The following is a 17,064-nucleotide window of genomic DNA, read 5'->3' on the forward strand; positions in this document are numbered from 1 at the left end:
GATGCCGGATGATTCCTCACACTTACCCGTGATATTTTAAAGATGCAATAAAAATTGTGTATTGAAAAAAAAATGAACCAAATAAAGCATTCAGGAATAGAGAATCTATGAACATCCGATTCATTTAAATAAAGAACGAAAACTAAATAACCATGGGAATTATGGTTATATGCTATTGAATGTGAATATTATCAATTTGGACAATGTGAAGATAATACTACTGTAACAAAAATTGGGAAGTGGCGAGAAAATGAGATGAAGTGTGAGGATGCCAATGTTCTTATCTTTAAAAGCAGTGAGTCAATAGAATTTAAAAATGAAAGGTAGTGAGAAAACTAACCTCTTAATATTTTTTATAATTTCTCTTATAACCTTAGAAAGGGTTTTTTTAGGAAGAAATCTCTCTTACAGGTAAAGAAACATGTATTTGAAGCTTAACAATTCCTTTATTATATTAATGTCAATGTCTTTTTATCCTATTAAATCCAAGTAAAATTAAATTTAATACTTTAAATTAAAAATAGCATGATCCTATTTTGAAATAATGATTTTAGTTTATTTTTTGTATGTATATGTAAAAAGATGTTTGGAATAATGTTTTCTTTAATGTTAATGGCATTGTCTGGGTGGTGGAATTTCAGATGACATTTTAACTTTATCTTTGTACTTTTTTGCATTGTTTCAGTTATTTATAATTAACAAATCACTTTAACAAAAATAATAGTTGTTAAGTTTTTTAAAAAATAGACACAAAATGCCAATATTTAATTCTGGGGGATGGGAAGATGGATGATTATTAATTTCTGATTTTCAGTTTTAAAATTAAATAAATAGTAAAGAGTAGTTACAAAAGCAGTAAAGAAAAAAAACAGATGAATTTGATCTCAGGGTGGGAATAACCTTTCCAGGCATGTAGAAGTCGGAAACTTTAAATTAAAAAGTTTTAACTACATGAAAGTTATACATTTCTGAATATAAACAACAAAAACTCAACATAAACAAAATGGAAGGATAAATGAAAAATTGGCGGAAAAGTATGTACAATCAAAATAGAAAACCTTAGACAATAGTCTCTCTCTTCCAGTCCTTCTCATTTCTGCTTTTCCTATAGCTGAAACTGTTTCATCTAGTCTATCCTATTCCATCCATCCATCCGTCCATCCATCCATCCATCCATACATCCATCTATCCAGCATCTATTGAACATCTAATATATCCTAGTCACTGTGCTAGCTTCTAGAGTCAAGTTGGACAAAATATACAGTCTCTACCCTCAGGGCATGCTCTCTGCATTTCCTCCCTACATTTCTGGATATGGACTCTGTTATGTCCCTAAAAAGAACAGGGAACACTTCATGACACTTACATTTGGAAAAGGATCAGGATATGGTTAGGGAATGTGACAAAGCACTCAGTCAGGCTTTCATGATTGGAGTCTCCTTTGGGTATCATGGCTGGGCCTGGCAACTGAACTCTGATCTACTGTCTTTCATGCAGACCCAGAACCAGATTGTCTACTTCATTCGCCAAGCACCCGTTCCTATCACTCCAGAGAACTTTGAGGCAACTGTGCAGTTTGGGACAGTGCGGGGTTCCTATATTCCAGCCCTGCTTCGCCTCCTCAGTGGTGTCTTTGCTCCTCAGATTTTTACAAACACAACCTGGCCTGAGAGCATTCGAAATCATTTTGCTTCTCATCTGCACAGGTTCTTGGCCTGCCTGACAGGTGAGCAGAAAGGCTTGAGTGCTTGGCGCCTCGACACTCTGTTCTAGTGCTAGTGAGACATGTGAGAGAGTCATTCTGGGTACCTACATTGCCTGGCACAGAGTAGGTAGTTAGTATGTGTTTATTGAATGAATGGAACAAGGTACAGAATTTGCCTTCTAGTTCAGATATAGCTTTCTGCTGTAGAATAGTTTGCCAGACCTTTCAAATCTAGAGTTGGAAGTTTCCAAGAGTACATATGGGGTAAGAGGAAATTTAGGTGGTATGGGGTAATGGGAAAGTGCATATATCATGAATAAGCGTGTTGAGGGCACGGCACCTTGCCTTTGTTTTATGACAATCTCTTATTATACCTCAGTGAGGTTTCCCTCTTACCTTCTGTCATTTTTTCCTCTTCACATCAAAAAAGTATAAAAGTATGAGTCAGTTTCTTCTGCTTGCTCTCCTGAAATACATGTACTTCCTGGGCCCCAAATCATCAACCATGATTAGAAGTGGGGTGGCATAAACTCATTCTTGTCTGTGAACTCCCATGGTCCTTTCATTTCCTTAGATACTCGGTACAAACTGGAGGGGCACACTGTTCTCTACATCCCTGCAGAGGCCTTGAACATGAAGCCTGAGGTGGTGTTTAAGGACAAAGAACTGGTGCAGCGGCTAGAGAGTGAGTGGCTGGCATTTTTTCATGTGTCAGGGTCCCAGGGGAGAGGAAAGGGGGCAGCCCATGTGCTGAGAAAAGAATCGGCTTGGGAGGGCTATGTAGGAGGCAGAGGGAAGGAGCGAAGTAAAGAAATGGAGAGATTTTGTATTCTCTCTTGCAGCCTCCATGATCCACTGGACCCGGCAGATAAAGGAGGTGCTTAGTGCCCAAGAGACTGTGGATACAGGAGAAAATTTAGGTCCTTTGGAGGAGATTGAGTTCTGGCGCAACCGATGCATGGACCTGTCTGGCATCAGTACACAGCTGGTGAAAGAAGGAGTGAAACACATTGAGTCCATCCTGCGCCTTGCCAAGTCATCCTACTTGGCACCCTTTATTAAATTAGCTCAGCAGATCCAGGTTTGTGAGTGGCTTGAAGGCTGGAGGCTTAGCAGAAAGAGGGTAGTGGTTGGGACAATATAGGGTGCTAAGAGAGAGCCAACGAAATCATCAACAGCAAAGATAGATCCACCAATGTTTGGACTTGTACTGATGGGAGAGTATAAAAGTAGCAGAGCACAGGGTCCCAAGGAGCTTATAGTTTAGTTAGGGAGACAACTGGTTAATCAACAAATATACATTGAGTACCCTTTATGAGTCCAACCCCTATAATCCTGAGAAAAGAAGACTTACACAAAATAGGATTACTAGATGTCATGGGATCAGAGGGGAACCCATGTGGTTCAGCTAAGAGAGTTGCAAAATAAACACTTAAAAAATAAATCTGATGTAGTATGACAAGCTGATTATGTGATTGTTGGGGATACTGTAGAATATGGAGATAGAAGACTTCTCTTTCTAGGTGGAATTTTAAGCTAGGTGTTAAGGGAATTGAGACACAGCTAGGTGGAGAAATCTAAAACCCTGGTCAAGAACAGGGCAATGAAGGGGACTGTGGTGAAAACTATGGAGGTGAATGGGAATGACGGCTAGTTAGTTGAGCAACAGTGCCGAGTTCAACTGGAGGGACTAGAGGAATAGACACTAAACCTGAGCTCAGGTAACTCCCAGTCTAATGGGAGAGATGGGACTCAGACAGGAGAAAAGACATAAGAATACTTTCATAGAAACTAGTACATGAGTAAAAGTTGATATGTACATACTCTGGTCCTAAGGGCTGCAGAGACTTGAAATGATTGGTACCAAGTAGGGTTGGGAATACTTCCCAGTGGAGGCAAGTCAGGATGGAGTTCAAGATGGATAAAAAACACTCACTTTGAACCAATTCTTTCCAGTGGATAAGTCTACTCTGTTTTCTCTTTTTTGCCAGGATGGTTCTTGTCAAGCACAGTCAAACCTGACTTTTTTGTCAATCCTGAAGGAGCCTTACCAGGAATTGGCCTTCATGCGACCTAAGGACATCTCTAGCAAGCTTCCTAGGTTGATCAGTCTCATTCGCATCATCTGGGTCAATTCTCCCCACTACAACACCCGGGAGAGACTGACTTCCCTCTTCCGAAAGGTGTGTGTCTGCAGAAGGTGGGGCAGAGAGTTTTTAGAAGGTGGTCACATTGACAGAACTCAGGTTGTCTGAATAAGGTAGAATTCCTTTGGCAGAGATCTGTGGTGAAAGGCTATGAGGAGCACCCTTGGGGTCTGACAGAGACCGAAGGCTTCTGCCTACATCATCAACGTCAGTGGCACTCAGTACTGAGGCCTGGCTTGGACATTTTGCTTCCAGATGGAAGTAGCCTGGGGGCGTGGGGGAGAAGGGGCTTTGAAAAAGGAATTGGTGTAGTGTAGGGAGGGAGGTAGGAAGGACAGACTCTCAGCCTGAGTTGTACAAAAGGGGAAGACCCTTTTCTAATTTCCAAAGAAATTGTAGTGGGCAAGAGGTAGATTTAGAAAGGAACACTGGCTTTTAAGGAGCAGGACCTGACACATTTCAACTGGGGTAATAGAGCCAAATTGTGGGAGAAAGTGTGCTGGGTTGAGTGCTTGCTGGGCAGTGCAGTTGTGAGCTGGACTGAGGCAGAGAGGGAGGTGGAGCCCAGAGAGGCTGCCCACTAGAAGTGGAGGACTGGGGGCAGATGGGTATTGGGAGTCAAATGAGTAGGAGGCTGAGACCTGAGGCACATCAGGGAGATTCAGAGTAGGAAGTGGATGCAACTAAGGCTGTGAACTGAGGCTGTTGGGACCCCTTCTGCAGATGAGCAATGAGATCATCCGCTTATGCTGCCATGCCATCTCCCTGGATCGAATCTTTGAGGGATATGTTACTTCTAGCAAAGAGGATCTACAAGGCTGCATCTCCTGTTGTCATGCTTGGAAAGATCACTACCTACGGGCTGTGCAGATGCATACCCAGTACGATATGTCTCCCCTAATGTCCCGTATGTTACTCCTTTGCCATTCCTATAGAAGGTAGATTCTGACTCTTTTCATTTGCACTTTATTTGTTTAAAACCTATGGATTATATTTTTCTAGACCTAGGAGTTTTTAAATGGATCTGAGTTTTCTCTCTGGGTATAGATATTCTAGCTGTCTTTACTCTAATCTATTCTCCCTGATTCCAGGAGTCTTTCCTGGTCTTTTCCTTTTTTCTTGGCCCTAAAGTCTAAAATTCCATTATGTATAAACCTTCTCCTAGAATCGAGATATTTTGTTTCCTCACCTTGCATTTCCTCTTTCAGGGTTCAGGAAAACTGCTTCTTGGGGTCTCATTTTCTAAGGCTCCCCTAAATCGAAAATACCAAGTCTAGCTTTGCATTGGTAGATTGATACCTAGTGTTCCTGTTTTTTTGATTTGGTCCCTTTTTCTCCTAACACAGATTCTCCAGTCGAGGCTGGGTCCTAGACCAGACCAGCATATTTGCTCAGGTTGATGCATTTGTGCAACGCTGCAAGGACCTGATTGAGGTGGGAAGACTGTCAAAGAAGGAGAATCAAAGACAACAGCAGTTGCTCCAGAATCCCCATCCAGGAGTGGGGAAGCTGGGGCAGAGGCTAAACATAGAACTTACCGCTTTGTCTCTTCCTGTATCACTGTGTGCCCTACTATCATCCTGTTCTTTTAAACTTTGCCTACTATCATTGCCTCAGCATTTCATATTCTGTTCTGCAGCCAAAATTCATTTGAGTAGCCTCTTGCATCTGGTTGGTCCTCCCTAGTTTTTAGATATTTTAAGCTAAAGAGCGCAGGACTTATAAGTTCAGAAAGGAGAGCAGGCATTCTCACAATGACTTTTTTTTTTTTAGGTATGTGACTGTCAGTATCATTTCGCCCGCTGGGAAGATGGCAAGCAAGGTCCACTTCCTTGCTTCTTTGGTGCCCAGGGGCCCCAGATAACACGGAACTTGCTGGAGATTGAGGACATCTTTCATAAAAACCTGCACATGCTGCGAGCTGTTCGTGGGGGCATCCTGGATGTCAAGAACACCTCTTGGCACGAAGACTACAATCGGTGAGAGAGCCACAGGCTGACTTGGGTAGAGCAAGGAAGGAAGGTCAGGGGAAACAAGAACGGGAGGAGTGGTGAGTGTAGAAAGGAAAGTGTGGAAGTGACAGATCGGGGATGGGAGTGGGCAGGAGACAGTGCAAGGAATGAGGTGCCTGCTCAGATGAAGAGACCAGAGTCAGCCTTTCAGAGCTTGAATCCCAGTTCTACCACGTACTAGATATGTGACTGGACAAATTACCAGTTAGAGCCTCTGTGTCCTCATCTGTGAAACAAGGTTAGCAATAGAACCTATCTCATTGACTTGTTTTAAGTAATAAATGGATTAATGCATATAAAGTACTTAGTGCCTGGCAAGTAGGAAGTCCTCACAACATAACACATAGGATTCTTACTCAGGGGATGTACTTGGGGTCTGGTGAGGGCACTCACCCTTCCACATGCCTCTCTAACGGAACAGATTTCGTGCTGGAGTCAAAGACCTGGAGGTGATGACTCAGAACCTGATCACCTCTGCCTTCGAGTTAGTTCGAGACGTGGAGCATGGAGTGCTGCTGCTGGACACCTTCTACAGACTTGCAACCCGTGAGGTGCCGCTGCCCCGCCTGCTTCCTCCACCCCTGCTTCTCTTGTGCTTTCCTTCAGTTTCTCCTGAGCCTTCTAGACCCCATTCTACCTCATGCTCTTTCTCCTGTCCTAAATAGCCAGGGTCTCCTTTTTTCTCTCTGTTCCCCTGGTTTCCAGATTGCTAAGGAGTGTGACTCCCACAACAGGGTGTAGCTTTCCCGTAGGATGAATAACTAGAGGAACCCCTCCACCCCTGCTTCTCTTGCACTTTCCTTCAGTTTCTCCTGAGCCTTCTAGACCCCATTCTACCTCATGCTCTTTCTCCTATCCTAAATAGCCAGGGTCTCCTTTTTTCTCTCTGTTCCCCTGGTTTCCAGATTGCTAGGGAGTGTGACTCCCACAACAGGGTGTAGCTTTCCTGTAGGATGAATAACTAGAGGAACCCGTTTCTTTCTCTTCTTCCTTAGACTATCAGGAGGACGTATGACAAGAAGGCGGTGGATCTCTACATGTTGTTTAATAGTGAATTGGCCCTTGTGAACCGTGAACTGATCAAGAAGTGGCCATACCTGGAGCCCTACAAGGCCCACTACTCTGGACAGGCACAATGGGTGCGGATCCTACGGCGTCGCATCGACAGAGTCATGAATGTGAGTGCCTGGCCTTTTTAAAAACTTGTCCTCGGTGAGGTGGTGGAGTTCTCAGGTTGCGCCACGTGCTGGGAAGGATGGAGGACCCGTCCACCGTCCAGAATTTCCCTAGAGAGTTTTCATGATCAGAAGAAAGTCTGCCCAGGAGAGTGGCAGATGCAGTGAGGCAGGCCATGGCTTTGGATTTGCGGTGATGGTGAGTATGTGGTAGAACATGGGTCATTTCAGGCATTTTATATCAAGGTGGAGAGGAGGAATAGGGTCAGCATCTGCAAAGTTGTGCCACCAGGAGAGTAATACGAACTCACAATCCAGAGAACTGGACAGGTGAGACTCTTTTAGGGTGGTGTCCCTAGAAGAACAGTCACAAAGAAACAGAAAAAAACAACTTAAAAAAAACTTTTTGGGAATGTAGGTCTAAGGCTATCGAGCTACTCGCTATCATCTAATTGGTTCTGGGAGAGAATAAGGCATCCTACAGACAACTGGGTGCTTCTTAAGAAGCGGTGGGCTAAGATTATGGTGAGGAAGGGCTCATACTAGTTTTCAATCTTGTATCTCTTAAATCCTTCGCTTCCTGTAATTTACTAGCTTCCCCCAACTTTTTTCTTAAGCTGAATCTCTGTGCTTCTCTTTCTTCATTTTGACTCCCTTTCTCATTGTGCATTGGTCTGTTCCTCTTAACCTTTTTGGCTCTGCCTTTCCCGTAAGTAGTGAAAATCAATCTTTATAGCAAGCCTTACATGTGTCGTTGGTGTATGTGTGTGTGTATGTGTGAGTGTGTGGGTGTATGTGTATATGTGGTCTCAGGGGGATGGTAACCTAGAGGAATGTGACAAGTAGGCTTCAACTCATTCATTGTTCTTCCTCCTCAGTGTCTTTCTAGTGCTCATTTCCTGCCCCACATTGGGACTGGAGAGGAGAGTGTACATACCTATCAGCAGATGGTTCAGGCCATTGATGAACTGGTTCGAAAAACCTTCCAAGACTGGACATCAACGCTGGACAAGGACTGTATTCGGCGCCTGGATACACCATTGTTACGAATCAGCCAGGAGAAGGCGGGCATGCTGGATGTCAACTTTGACAAGTACAAGACCCAACCCCACCCCTTCTCTTTACCTGACTCCTCCCTCTGCTTATTTTGTCTTTGGTGCCATTCTCTTCCTCAACTCTTCCAACTATTTAACTCCCATCTCTTGATTTCCTCTCCATTCTTCTAATAATCCCTTATGCTATAATATGTTTACTATCACGTCTTACTTTTAGTTTTATAGTTTATCTTAAAAAAAATTGATTAAAAAAAGAAAACCCCGACTAACCTACTAAGCTGGTGATGTAGGTGTTCTACCACTAGATGGCCCTGGTGGCTCAGCTAAATCACTCAAACTGTGGGCTTTCCTGAGACTTGGTGGGGCTGTCAGAACGTGCCCTCTCCTGCAGCTTTATAATTATGACATTTTCATATTACAATTATTTAAAATTTAGTTAATTTATTTATTAGTTCTTAAAAAATATATAGTGAGTACCTTCCATATGTTAGTAACTGAGATAGGCACAGGGAATGTATACAGTGAAAAAGTCCCTGCCTTCTGTTACTCCGTGAGTGAATAGTTCAACCCTTGGAGCCATGTTTCTTTTCCATATAAGATGCAGAAGAGAAAAATAAAGAAGGAGCTATGTAAGGCATCTGTGTACAGAGATTACAAGCCTTCTGGTGACAGTTTTTCCCTAATCAGAAGGAAATAACTTTCTACTTGCTTGGTGTTGGCTTCCTTTTGTCATCAGCTAGGCATCAACTCATTATAATAAGAGTTACTTCCCACACTTCTGTGCTGTTGCTACTAGCATTGGCCTTCACTCACAGAATGTCCTTATTTGTTTAGCAAACAAACAAAAACAGGCTTTTCCAGAGAAGGCCTGTGTAGAGATGAAGTCTGGGGAACAGAAGAGACTGAGTATGTCTGTCGTGTGTGGCTGAAGGCAGCCTAATTAGAGGAGATGACACATTGTGGTTGAGGAAGGAAGCAAAGGAATCAAGGTGGAGAAGTAGCGCTGAATGTCAGGCCAGAGGGGTGAAGTGAAGGCATTAGTGAGGTCAAGGGTGTTAGGAGGCACATGGATCAGGAAGCAGTTGAGCAGAGTGTGAAGACCAGGGTAAGAGGTTTGAGATAAATCTTTATCTAATAAGGAGTGTTGGAGACTGGCTTTGATAGGGTTCATGGTTTTTTGAGGTAAGGCCAAGCAGGGTCATATAAAATTGGCCTCATAAATCAACAATAAGAGTTTGAAGAGACAGAAGACTAGACCGGTAATACCCTAGCTATGACATTTGCAAGCACATAACGAGGTTGAATCTGCAAGACACATTCTCCCATTAAGCTGGGTACTTCCAAAGGCACTGTGTTTGGTTGACACCCAGACACGCTTGTAATAATATGAATATGAGCATACACAGTCCACCAATGCCCTTTTCCAATGAACTAAAGGACTATATTCAAATAACAGAATTTTATTAAATACCAATGATCAATATTTTCATTTTTTTTTCAACAGAACAAATCTACTTTATTTACTTTCAATAAGTTTAAATCTGTAAGGGATACAGCATTGCCCTTAGCAGAAAGATTGCTTCGGAATTTGGCACTAGCCATGCCACTGTTTCCGTGAGCACGAGTTACCTTTCCCCAGATTACTCTGGTTTTGTTCAGTTTGCCACCAGGAGTCAGCGTGTAGTTCTTTGCCTTGTACACATAAGCACATCTCTTGCCTAGATAAAACTCAGTCTCATCTCGAGCATAAACACCTTCAATTTTAAGGAGAGTGGTGTTCACTCTGGTTCCTTCCAGACATTTGTCATTTTAGAAGTCCCATTCTCATCAGGCCTCCACAGGCTCCAAGATGGCGGAAAAAGCAATATTTGCATTTTAAGTATGAGAAAAAACAAAATTCGAGAGAGAGGTAAAAAGATGCCATAGGTAAGTACTGGTTGGTGGCTACTTTCTTATAATCCTCAGGATCAGCCAGTGAGAGTGAGTACAGCATAAACTTCAATGCCAGACAGCCTAGAGTTTGAACCCTGGAGTAGATCTGTATTGGCATGTGACTTCAGGCAAGCCACTGAATTTCTCTGATCCTGGGTTTCCTCAACTACTTAAAACACCCTTTTTTTTGAGGTTGTCATGAGATGAGATGATGTGTGTAAAAGTCCTCACAAGGAATAAGCAATCAATAAACATTATATTCCCTTCAAAAAAATTGCCTCATAAAACTTGGTGAACGTGGTATTTTCAAAACAAATTTAGTAAAGCAATATATTAGTTTTAACTTTTAAAATATTGTAACCTTTTAGAAAGAGTAATGTGTGCACATGTTATAAGATTCAAAAGTTATACCAGGGTAGAGAATGAAAAATTTCCCTCTACTCCTGTCCCCCAGTGACTCGGTTTCTATCTGAAGAGTCAGTGTTACGAGTTTCTTGTCTAACATTCCAGAGATAAAAGTGTATGTTTACATAAATAATCTTTTTAGTATAAATAGTAACATACTATACTCAATCTTCTGTACATTCAAAGTGTTTCAAAATGGTTTAACTTTCCATTATAAAATTGTTGATAATTTTAGAAAATTTGCAAAATGCAGAAAAGTAAAAGGAAGAAAAACCTCCCCCAAAGATAACCACTCTTAATGATTTGTTATGTTTCTTACCACTCTTTTCTCCCCGATTTCATATGGTTGTTTTTCTTTAATTTTTAAAATATTTACTGAGGATTTTAAAATTATAAAAATAGTGCACGCTTACTGTAAAAAAAAAAATTGATGTAGAAGTATATAAAGGAAAAAGTGAAAATCCAACACACAGCCCCACTCCCAAGAGATAACCGTGATTACCATGTAATCAAAAATATACACTGCACACATAACCAGTTATTTTTGCAACTTGCTTCTTTTAAGGTTAACAATATGTGTGGGAGGTTTTCCATTCTGTAGGTACAGAAGTATGCAATTATTTTTCATGGCTTATAACATCCCATAGTTTGGTTGTACTGTAAATTAATCAGTCCACTATTGATGGACTTATACGTTGTAAAATTTCTATAAGGTTTCTGGATATTCTGTACTAGAGGATTTCAGCTGGGCTTCCTGCACCTTGTTCTTTTCCCTCCAGTGATGTATTTACCTAACGTTTGCGCTAGTGTCCGTATAGTTAGGATACCTAATGTTTGAACTAGTGTCCATATAGTTAGGATAAGCTTAAGCTTCTCTGTCTGCTTTGAACATTTCTTGTAGATAGATATCTAAAATACCTTTAGATAGTTATCTAAAATACCGTTTGCATAATCTTTATAGTAGAGCATAACAAGGCAACTTTGGGCCAAATATTTATGGCCTAGATTTTGCTGAAACCCGTATAATGGCTAGACACTTCTTCCAGAGAAAAGAGGTCCTCCTGTCCTTAGTTAGTTGTTTTCTAGAGAGCTCTACCATAAGCTGCTTTACATTTTTGTGGTTTTAAGATAAAACTGCCTCAGTCCAGTAAATAGTGTTTTGGGGAGGGGGAAACTTGATTACAGGGAAGGATTTTGAAAAATCTGAGCTCATCAAACCAGTAAAGAAATTTAAGACAATTTCAGTTTTTCCAAAATATATTAACACTCCCGGGAGGTGCAGATAACTATCAGGTTTATTCTTTTCTGTTCAATGTCTAGATAAGATCTTGAAATAAGTATGCTTTTCAAATGTCCTGATTGTCCTCAGAATCACCTCACTTTTCCTTGGTTCTGGGAGCCTTCCAGTCCTAATAGCATCTATTTTATCTCACAAGGGGTTTTGTTATCCTACCTTATATCCCAAGTATTTGAACTCTGAAGTCCAAATTGGCTTTTACCACCTTTTATGGCCAGACCAGCTTTACAGATTACACTTACTACAAACATATTCCAGATGTTGTCTATATCCTGGCTGAAAAGGGCTGTGTTATCACTGCGTATGTCGCAAATTCCTCTGTGTAGTAGGATTTCCCCAGAGCAGGATAGGGGACACTGACTTCTGTTTGTTTTTCATGTCTAGGGCTTCCACTTTCTCTTTTTCCTCAATCATATAGTGCCTTCTCTATCAGTCAGTTCATTCTGGGCTGTCAACATTAAACTCAGCTAGCTTCACTTTCTTATATCTACTGCCTGACCACTTGTCTTCAGATAAATTATAAAATATTTTATAAAAATAATTCCCTAGACAGATTTCTTTTTAGAAAGTGTTTGTCAATAAAATGAATTTGTGTTTCAGAACAAACTTTTGGCAAAGACTGAACATTATTGTAAAAAAAGTTTCTCATAGAGTTTTCAGCTCAACATCAGGAAAGTATTATCCAAATTTATCCTGTTGACAAGTTAAAATTTGATAGTTTGCTTTAAAGTTATTTTGAAAATCTTGTCAGGATGAGAAAATGAAGAAATATTTTAGTGCCATGTTGGATAGTATACATGCCCAAGTGGGCTTGCTATGATATTTAGGGAGACAAATTCAAGGCCTCCAGTTTGAAGAACATATGAGAACATGTTTGTGCTAACAGAAATGTTTCCATATATATCCACACCCCTCTATCCTCTCAGTGTAGCTATAGCACAATTTTTGGTTAAATCAGTATTCAATGTTTATCTTAATATGGCTCTGTTAGTATTGTTTACTGCCAATCCAAATAATTTACTGTTGTTATAGTTCCTTCTTTGCTTATACAATGTCTGCTCTTTTCGGAATTAGTAATTACCTTACTATTTTTGTTAGTGTCCTGTTCAGTATCATTAATTCTTCCAGACCAACCAATAAAACCCCTGTGAATAATATCTTTCCTCACTATCTGACTTGTAAAGTGTGTTATTAGTTTCACGTTGTTCTCTCCTGGGACTCCCTGTCCTCCTGCTTTAGTCTGACTGGCTGGTTTTGAGGCCTGCTACACAAGTGTCATCCTGGGACTTCCTTGACCTTCTTTTCTCATTTGATTTTCTATTTCTTTTGATTTCCTCTTTCTTGGTTTACACCCTTGTTTTGGTAGAGTGTATCCATCAGTAGTTTTTTGAGAAACAGTGCATGGGAGGTAAATTTTTCGAGTTCTGGCATGACTGACAACAAATGTCCTGCGTTCTACTTGTTGGATATTTGGCTGAGTTTGGAATTCTAGGTTGAAGGTAATTTTCCTTTGTTTTGGCCTCTCTCTTTTACTTTAGAAGCTTTCTTTAAATGTCTGGTAATCTACTGTTCATTCGTATTTGAGAGAGGCTTATTCACTTTGAGGACTTTTGACAGTTTCAAAAAAAAAATAACATACTTTAGTGGAGATCATCAAGATTTGAAAAAACAGCATTTCTTCTTCCATAATTTCTTAAAGCATTTATCGCAAATAAATGAGCACTTGAAAGTAATTTCCTCCATTGGAAGATTCTTCTCCAATAAAGGTGAAAATATAATCCTTTGCAAAACTTGAAATGTGGTATTATTTCCTATATTGTCAATTCAGTGCTTTCCTGTAGGACAGATAAAATATTCTGGAATATTTACTTCAATATTCTTCCCAAATAATATCTCAGTAATATTCAGGTTGTGGGGCTTTTCAGCCTGTGACTAAAAAGTGTAATTTTATTAAAAAAAAACAAAAAACAAAAAAAACACATACATATTAAAAATCAAGTGATTTTTATTCAAGATTTTTAGTTTTTTAAATATTCCATATTTTCTTCCGGTACTTTGTGATTTTATTCTTTATGTTTAGTTCTTTGATCCATCTCAAATTTATTTTGATATAGGGAGAGAAGTACAGATGCAACTTGAGTTGTCATTTTTTTAATCTCCAGATGGCTAGCCATTTGACCCAATCTCATTGACCGAACTGCTATTTTTAGAATATAACAAATTCTCAGGTATATTTTTGTCTATTTTGGGATTCTCTATTCTGTTCTCGTATGTCTCTTCATGTGCAGGAACCAAACTGTTTTAGTTATTGTCCTTATTACTCTCTTTTTTCAGCGTTTTCCTGGATATTTGAAATATATATTTCTCATAAGAACCTTAGAATTAATTTGTTTAGTCCCCAAAATAGTCCCATTCCTATTTTTATAGAAACAAGAATTGTGTTAAATTTATAGGTTAACTTAAGGAGAATGAACATCTTTATATTTGAGTCTATCCAAGAATAGTGTATTTTTCTTTCAATTTATTTAAGCCCTGCTTTTCATCCATAACTCATTTTTTATATATATTAATCAACTAGCAAGAAATGTTATAATATTTAATGTTATAATATGTAAATATTACATATAACATTTTAAAATGTTATAATATATAAATATTTTTTATTAATTTGTTAATTTTTGGTATTTTATTTTTATTGTTTTAATTATCATGAGTCTCTTTTCCTGTATGACAATGTTTAATTCATTTCAGTATTTATATTGGAAAACTTTGATTATAATAAGTTAATTTTGTACCCAGCCACTTTTATAAGTAATCTTATTGTTTAAATAGTTTTTTCCTTTAAAAGTTATTTTTTTACACACAGAGAAGTACTTACATGTTCAGTTTTAAACTAAAACTTAAAACTTAACAAATGAGTGTAAAATAAACACCTCTGTAACTATCACTTAGGTCAAGGAAAGAACATTGCCAGCAGTTTAGAAGCCCCTCACTTATAATTATTTTTCAGTTGAATTAGTTGTCAACACTTAAAATTCAGGACATTTTATATAAAAACACACTTTCTGGCCTCTCTTGAAAAATCAGACAACGTAGTTACATTGGGCCTGCCTTCCCATATGGCAGGAATTACTTGGGACCCTGGAGCTCTTTGAGGTGCACCATGCACTCTTTAGCTCAACTTTAGGCCTCATGTCAGTTGCCATTTATCATCATACTTGAGCTACTCTTGCCTTCACGATATCAGAACTTTGGAACTTTGCTTTTGACTATAAAAACCAAAAGAGTTGGTAGTTGGTTGGATGTTGAAAAGTGAGGCAGAAGGAGAACATGTAGTTCTGGTTAAGGGGATGGTGCTATTCCCTGAGACAGGTTTGCAGAGCAGTTGGTGAGTTTCTGGACACAGTGAGTGTGAGGTGCCTGTGAGACAATATGGGGTGGGGGAGAGATCTAGTAGGCAGGTAGACGTACAGTCTAGAGCTCAGGTTGGCCATGTGGATTTGGGAGCCATCAGCTTACAGAAGGCAGCTGAAGCCATGGCAGTGGATGAGATCACCTAGGGAGATCTAGTGGATTGGATGTGAAGAAACTTGCAGAGTCCACATTTAAGGGAGCTGCCAGGAAAGCAGTTTTTTTTAAATTTATTTTTATTTTTTTGCTGCTCCAGTCAACGAAAAGGAAACTTTACTGAGGCTCCAGAGCCAAGGGGTTTGGGCAGGAGGCTGCCCTGTGGGCCAATGAGGATGTGGAGGGGCCTTATTTCACCTTCTTCCTGGGACGTAGGTTGCTGGAGTGGTCACACTTCTTGCGGCATTTGACAGCGCAGGGATGCAGGCAAGCATAACAATTGTGGCAGATCATCTTGTCACTGTTGTACTTCTGGGCAATTTGGTGGAGGGAGGGCTTGATGATGCTGCCCTGAAGGAAGAAAATCAAGTGCAGGGTGGACCCTTTCTGGATATTATAGTCTAAGAGGGTGCGGCCATCCCTCCGATGCAGAACAAGGCAAATTTTCCTGAGTGGCCCTATACTGAGAAAGAAAGGGTTCTTGACTGAAAGCAGGAAAGAATTCAAGTGCACACCAGAGTTAGAGTTAAAAAGAAAGTTTATTAGAGAAGGGGTAACATTCCATAGACAGCATGGTCTCCTCTTAGAGACAAGAAGTGAGAGAGCTTGAGAGAGACTAAGAGGGACAGGTGTTGTAGCTGCCAGCCCCCAAAAGACACACGGACCACCAGAAATCAGTGAGTTATAGGAAACATGCTCTTTATTCAGCCAGCTGGGTCTGCCAGGGGTACGCAGACCCCAAATTAAGCAGCCCCAAAATGTAGAGGTACAGAGTTTTTAAGCCCCAAATCCCATTCTTCATTCTGTCTTAAACACAAAGGTCTATTTTTCTCCTATTCAATACCTGTCAACCCACAGGTTGGTTGTGCAAGCGGGGGTACAGAAGCAGAAAGCTTATTGTTAGAATGTTATGTTCCCATGGGTGATAGCCTATGTTCTTATGGGCGATAGCCTATGTTCCCATGGGCGATGGCCAAGCAGTAATTTTCCAGCCAGCACACAGGGACAATAAGAAAAAGACAGTGAGAGGGACCCCGAGTGTTTGGGCAATTCAGTTTACATATCATTCTTACTTTCTATGAATTACAGTTTAAAGACTTTGTTTACACATTTTCCTTTGATGGTATGGGTATATAGTGTGACTGATTAGAGAATGTAGCGTGATAAGGTAAGAATTTGTAGCATGAAAAGGCCTGCTGACAATCCCAGCCTCGGATCTCCATGGTTTTAGCCATAGAGAATGAATGATTGTGTTTATTTTGTGTAGGCCATGACTTAAAGACTGTTTTCTTGTTTTTCCTTCTCATTATGGGTAAATGGTTTATTAGTAATCCCAGCAGAAATCTTCCTTTGTTCTACAGGTTTTCTTGTGGACTGACTGTAGTAGGCTGATCAACATATCACAGTCTCTGAATATAGCTCGACTTAATATCTAGTTCTCTTGCCTCCTCCTTACATTACCTCTGGCTGTTTGCCTGGAAAATCAGACACCACTGTTTGCATGGGATGCCCTCCTTGTTTTGGTTTTTAGCTTTGACATTCTCAGTGGTGTCACTGGGCTCAACCTCAAGTGCAATGGTCTTGCTGGTCAAGGTCTTCGCAGAGATCTGCATCTCCACATCTGATGGGGAGGCTGCTCAGCCGCCTCGTCGAAGAGAAAGAGCAGGCCAATTGGGTTTTTTGCTGTCTCCAGTGCCTAGCTGAATACAGTTTCCAATACTGGAGGGAAAAACATATTTCTACTGAAGGGCAGGGCAGACAAGAGGAGA

General features: G+C 40.3%; 2 protein-coding genes across 4 annotated transcripts in view; one reads left to right on the plus strand and one right to left on the minus strand.

Moving 5' to 3' along the window:
- DNAH2 (dynein axonemal heavy chain 2) overlaps nucleotides 1–17,064 on the plus strand; it is a 98,406-nt gene that overhangs the window by 18,134 nt on the left and 63,208 nt on the right. For both annotated transcript variants that reach the window (XM_025040132.1, XM_025040131.1), the window contains 8 exons: nucleotides 1,498–1,726; nucleotides 2,280–2,390; nucleotides 2,548–2,786; nucleotides 3,697–3,888; nucleotides 5,626–5,831; nucleotides 6,286–6,415; nucleotides 6,860–7,042; nucleotides 7,918–8,132. In XM_025040132.1, the coding sequence (XP_024895900.1) occupies nucleotides 1,498–1,726; nucleotides 2,280–2,390; nucleotides 2,548–2,786; nucleotides 3,697–3,888; nucleotides 5,626–5,831; nucleotides 6,286–6,415; nucleotides 6,860–7,042; nucleotides 7,918–8,132 (1,505 nt within the window). The remainder of the gene's footprint in view (nucleotides 1–1,497; nucleotides 1,727–2,279; nucleotides 2,391–2,547; nucleotides 2,787–3,696; nucleotides 3,889–5,625; nucleotides 5,832–6,285; nucleotides 6,416–6,859; nucleotides 7,043–7,917; nucleotides 8,133–17,064) is intronic.
- LOC102890364 (ubiquitin-60S ribosomal protein L40-like) lies at nucleotides 15,485–16,908 on the minus strand. Of its 2 annotated transcripts, none has more exons than XM_025040135.1 (2): nucleotides 16,806–16,908; nucleotides 15,485–15,678 (listed from the first exon to the last, which is right to left on the minus strand). In XM_025040135.1, exons 1-2 carry the CDS (start codon nucleotides 16,906–16,908, stop codon nucleotides 15,485–15,487), a joined length of 297 nt encoding a protein of 98 aa, XP_024895903.1. The 2 variants fall into 2 exon arrangements, with proteins under 2 accessions (XP_024895903.1, XP_006922400.1); XM_006922338.1 differs by having other exon boundaries at nucleotides 15,485–15,716; nucleotides 16,757–16,908.

The sequence above is a fragment of the Pteropus alecto genome, unplaced genomic scaffold (genome assembly GCF_000325575.1).
Source record: "Pteropus alecto unplaced genomic scaffold, ASM32557v1 scaffold398, whole genome shotgun sequence".
NCBI lineage: Eukaryota > Metazoa > Chordata > Mammalia > Chiroptera > Pteropodidae > Pteropus > Pteropus alecto.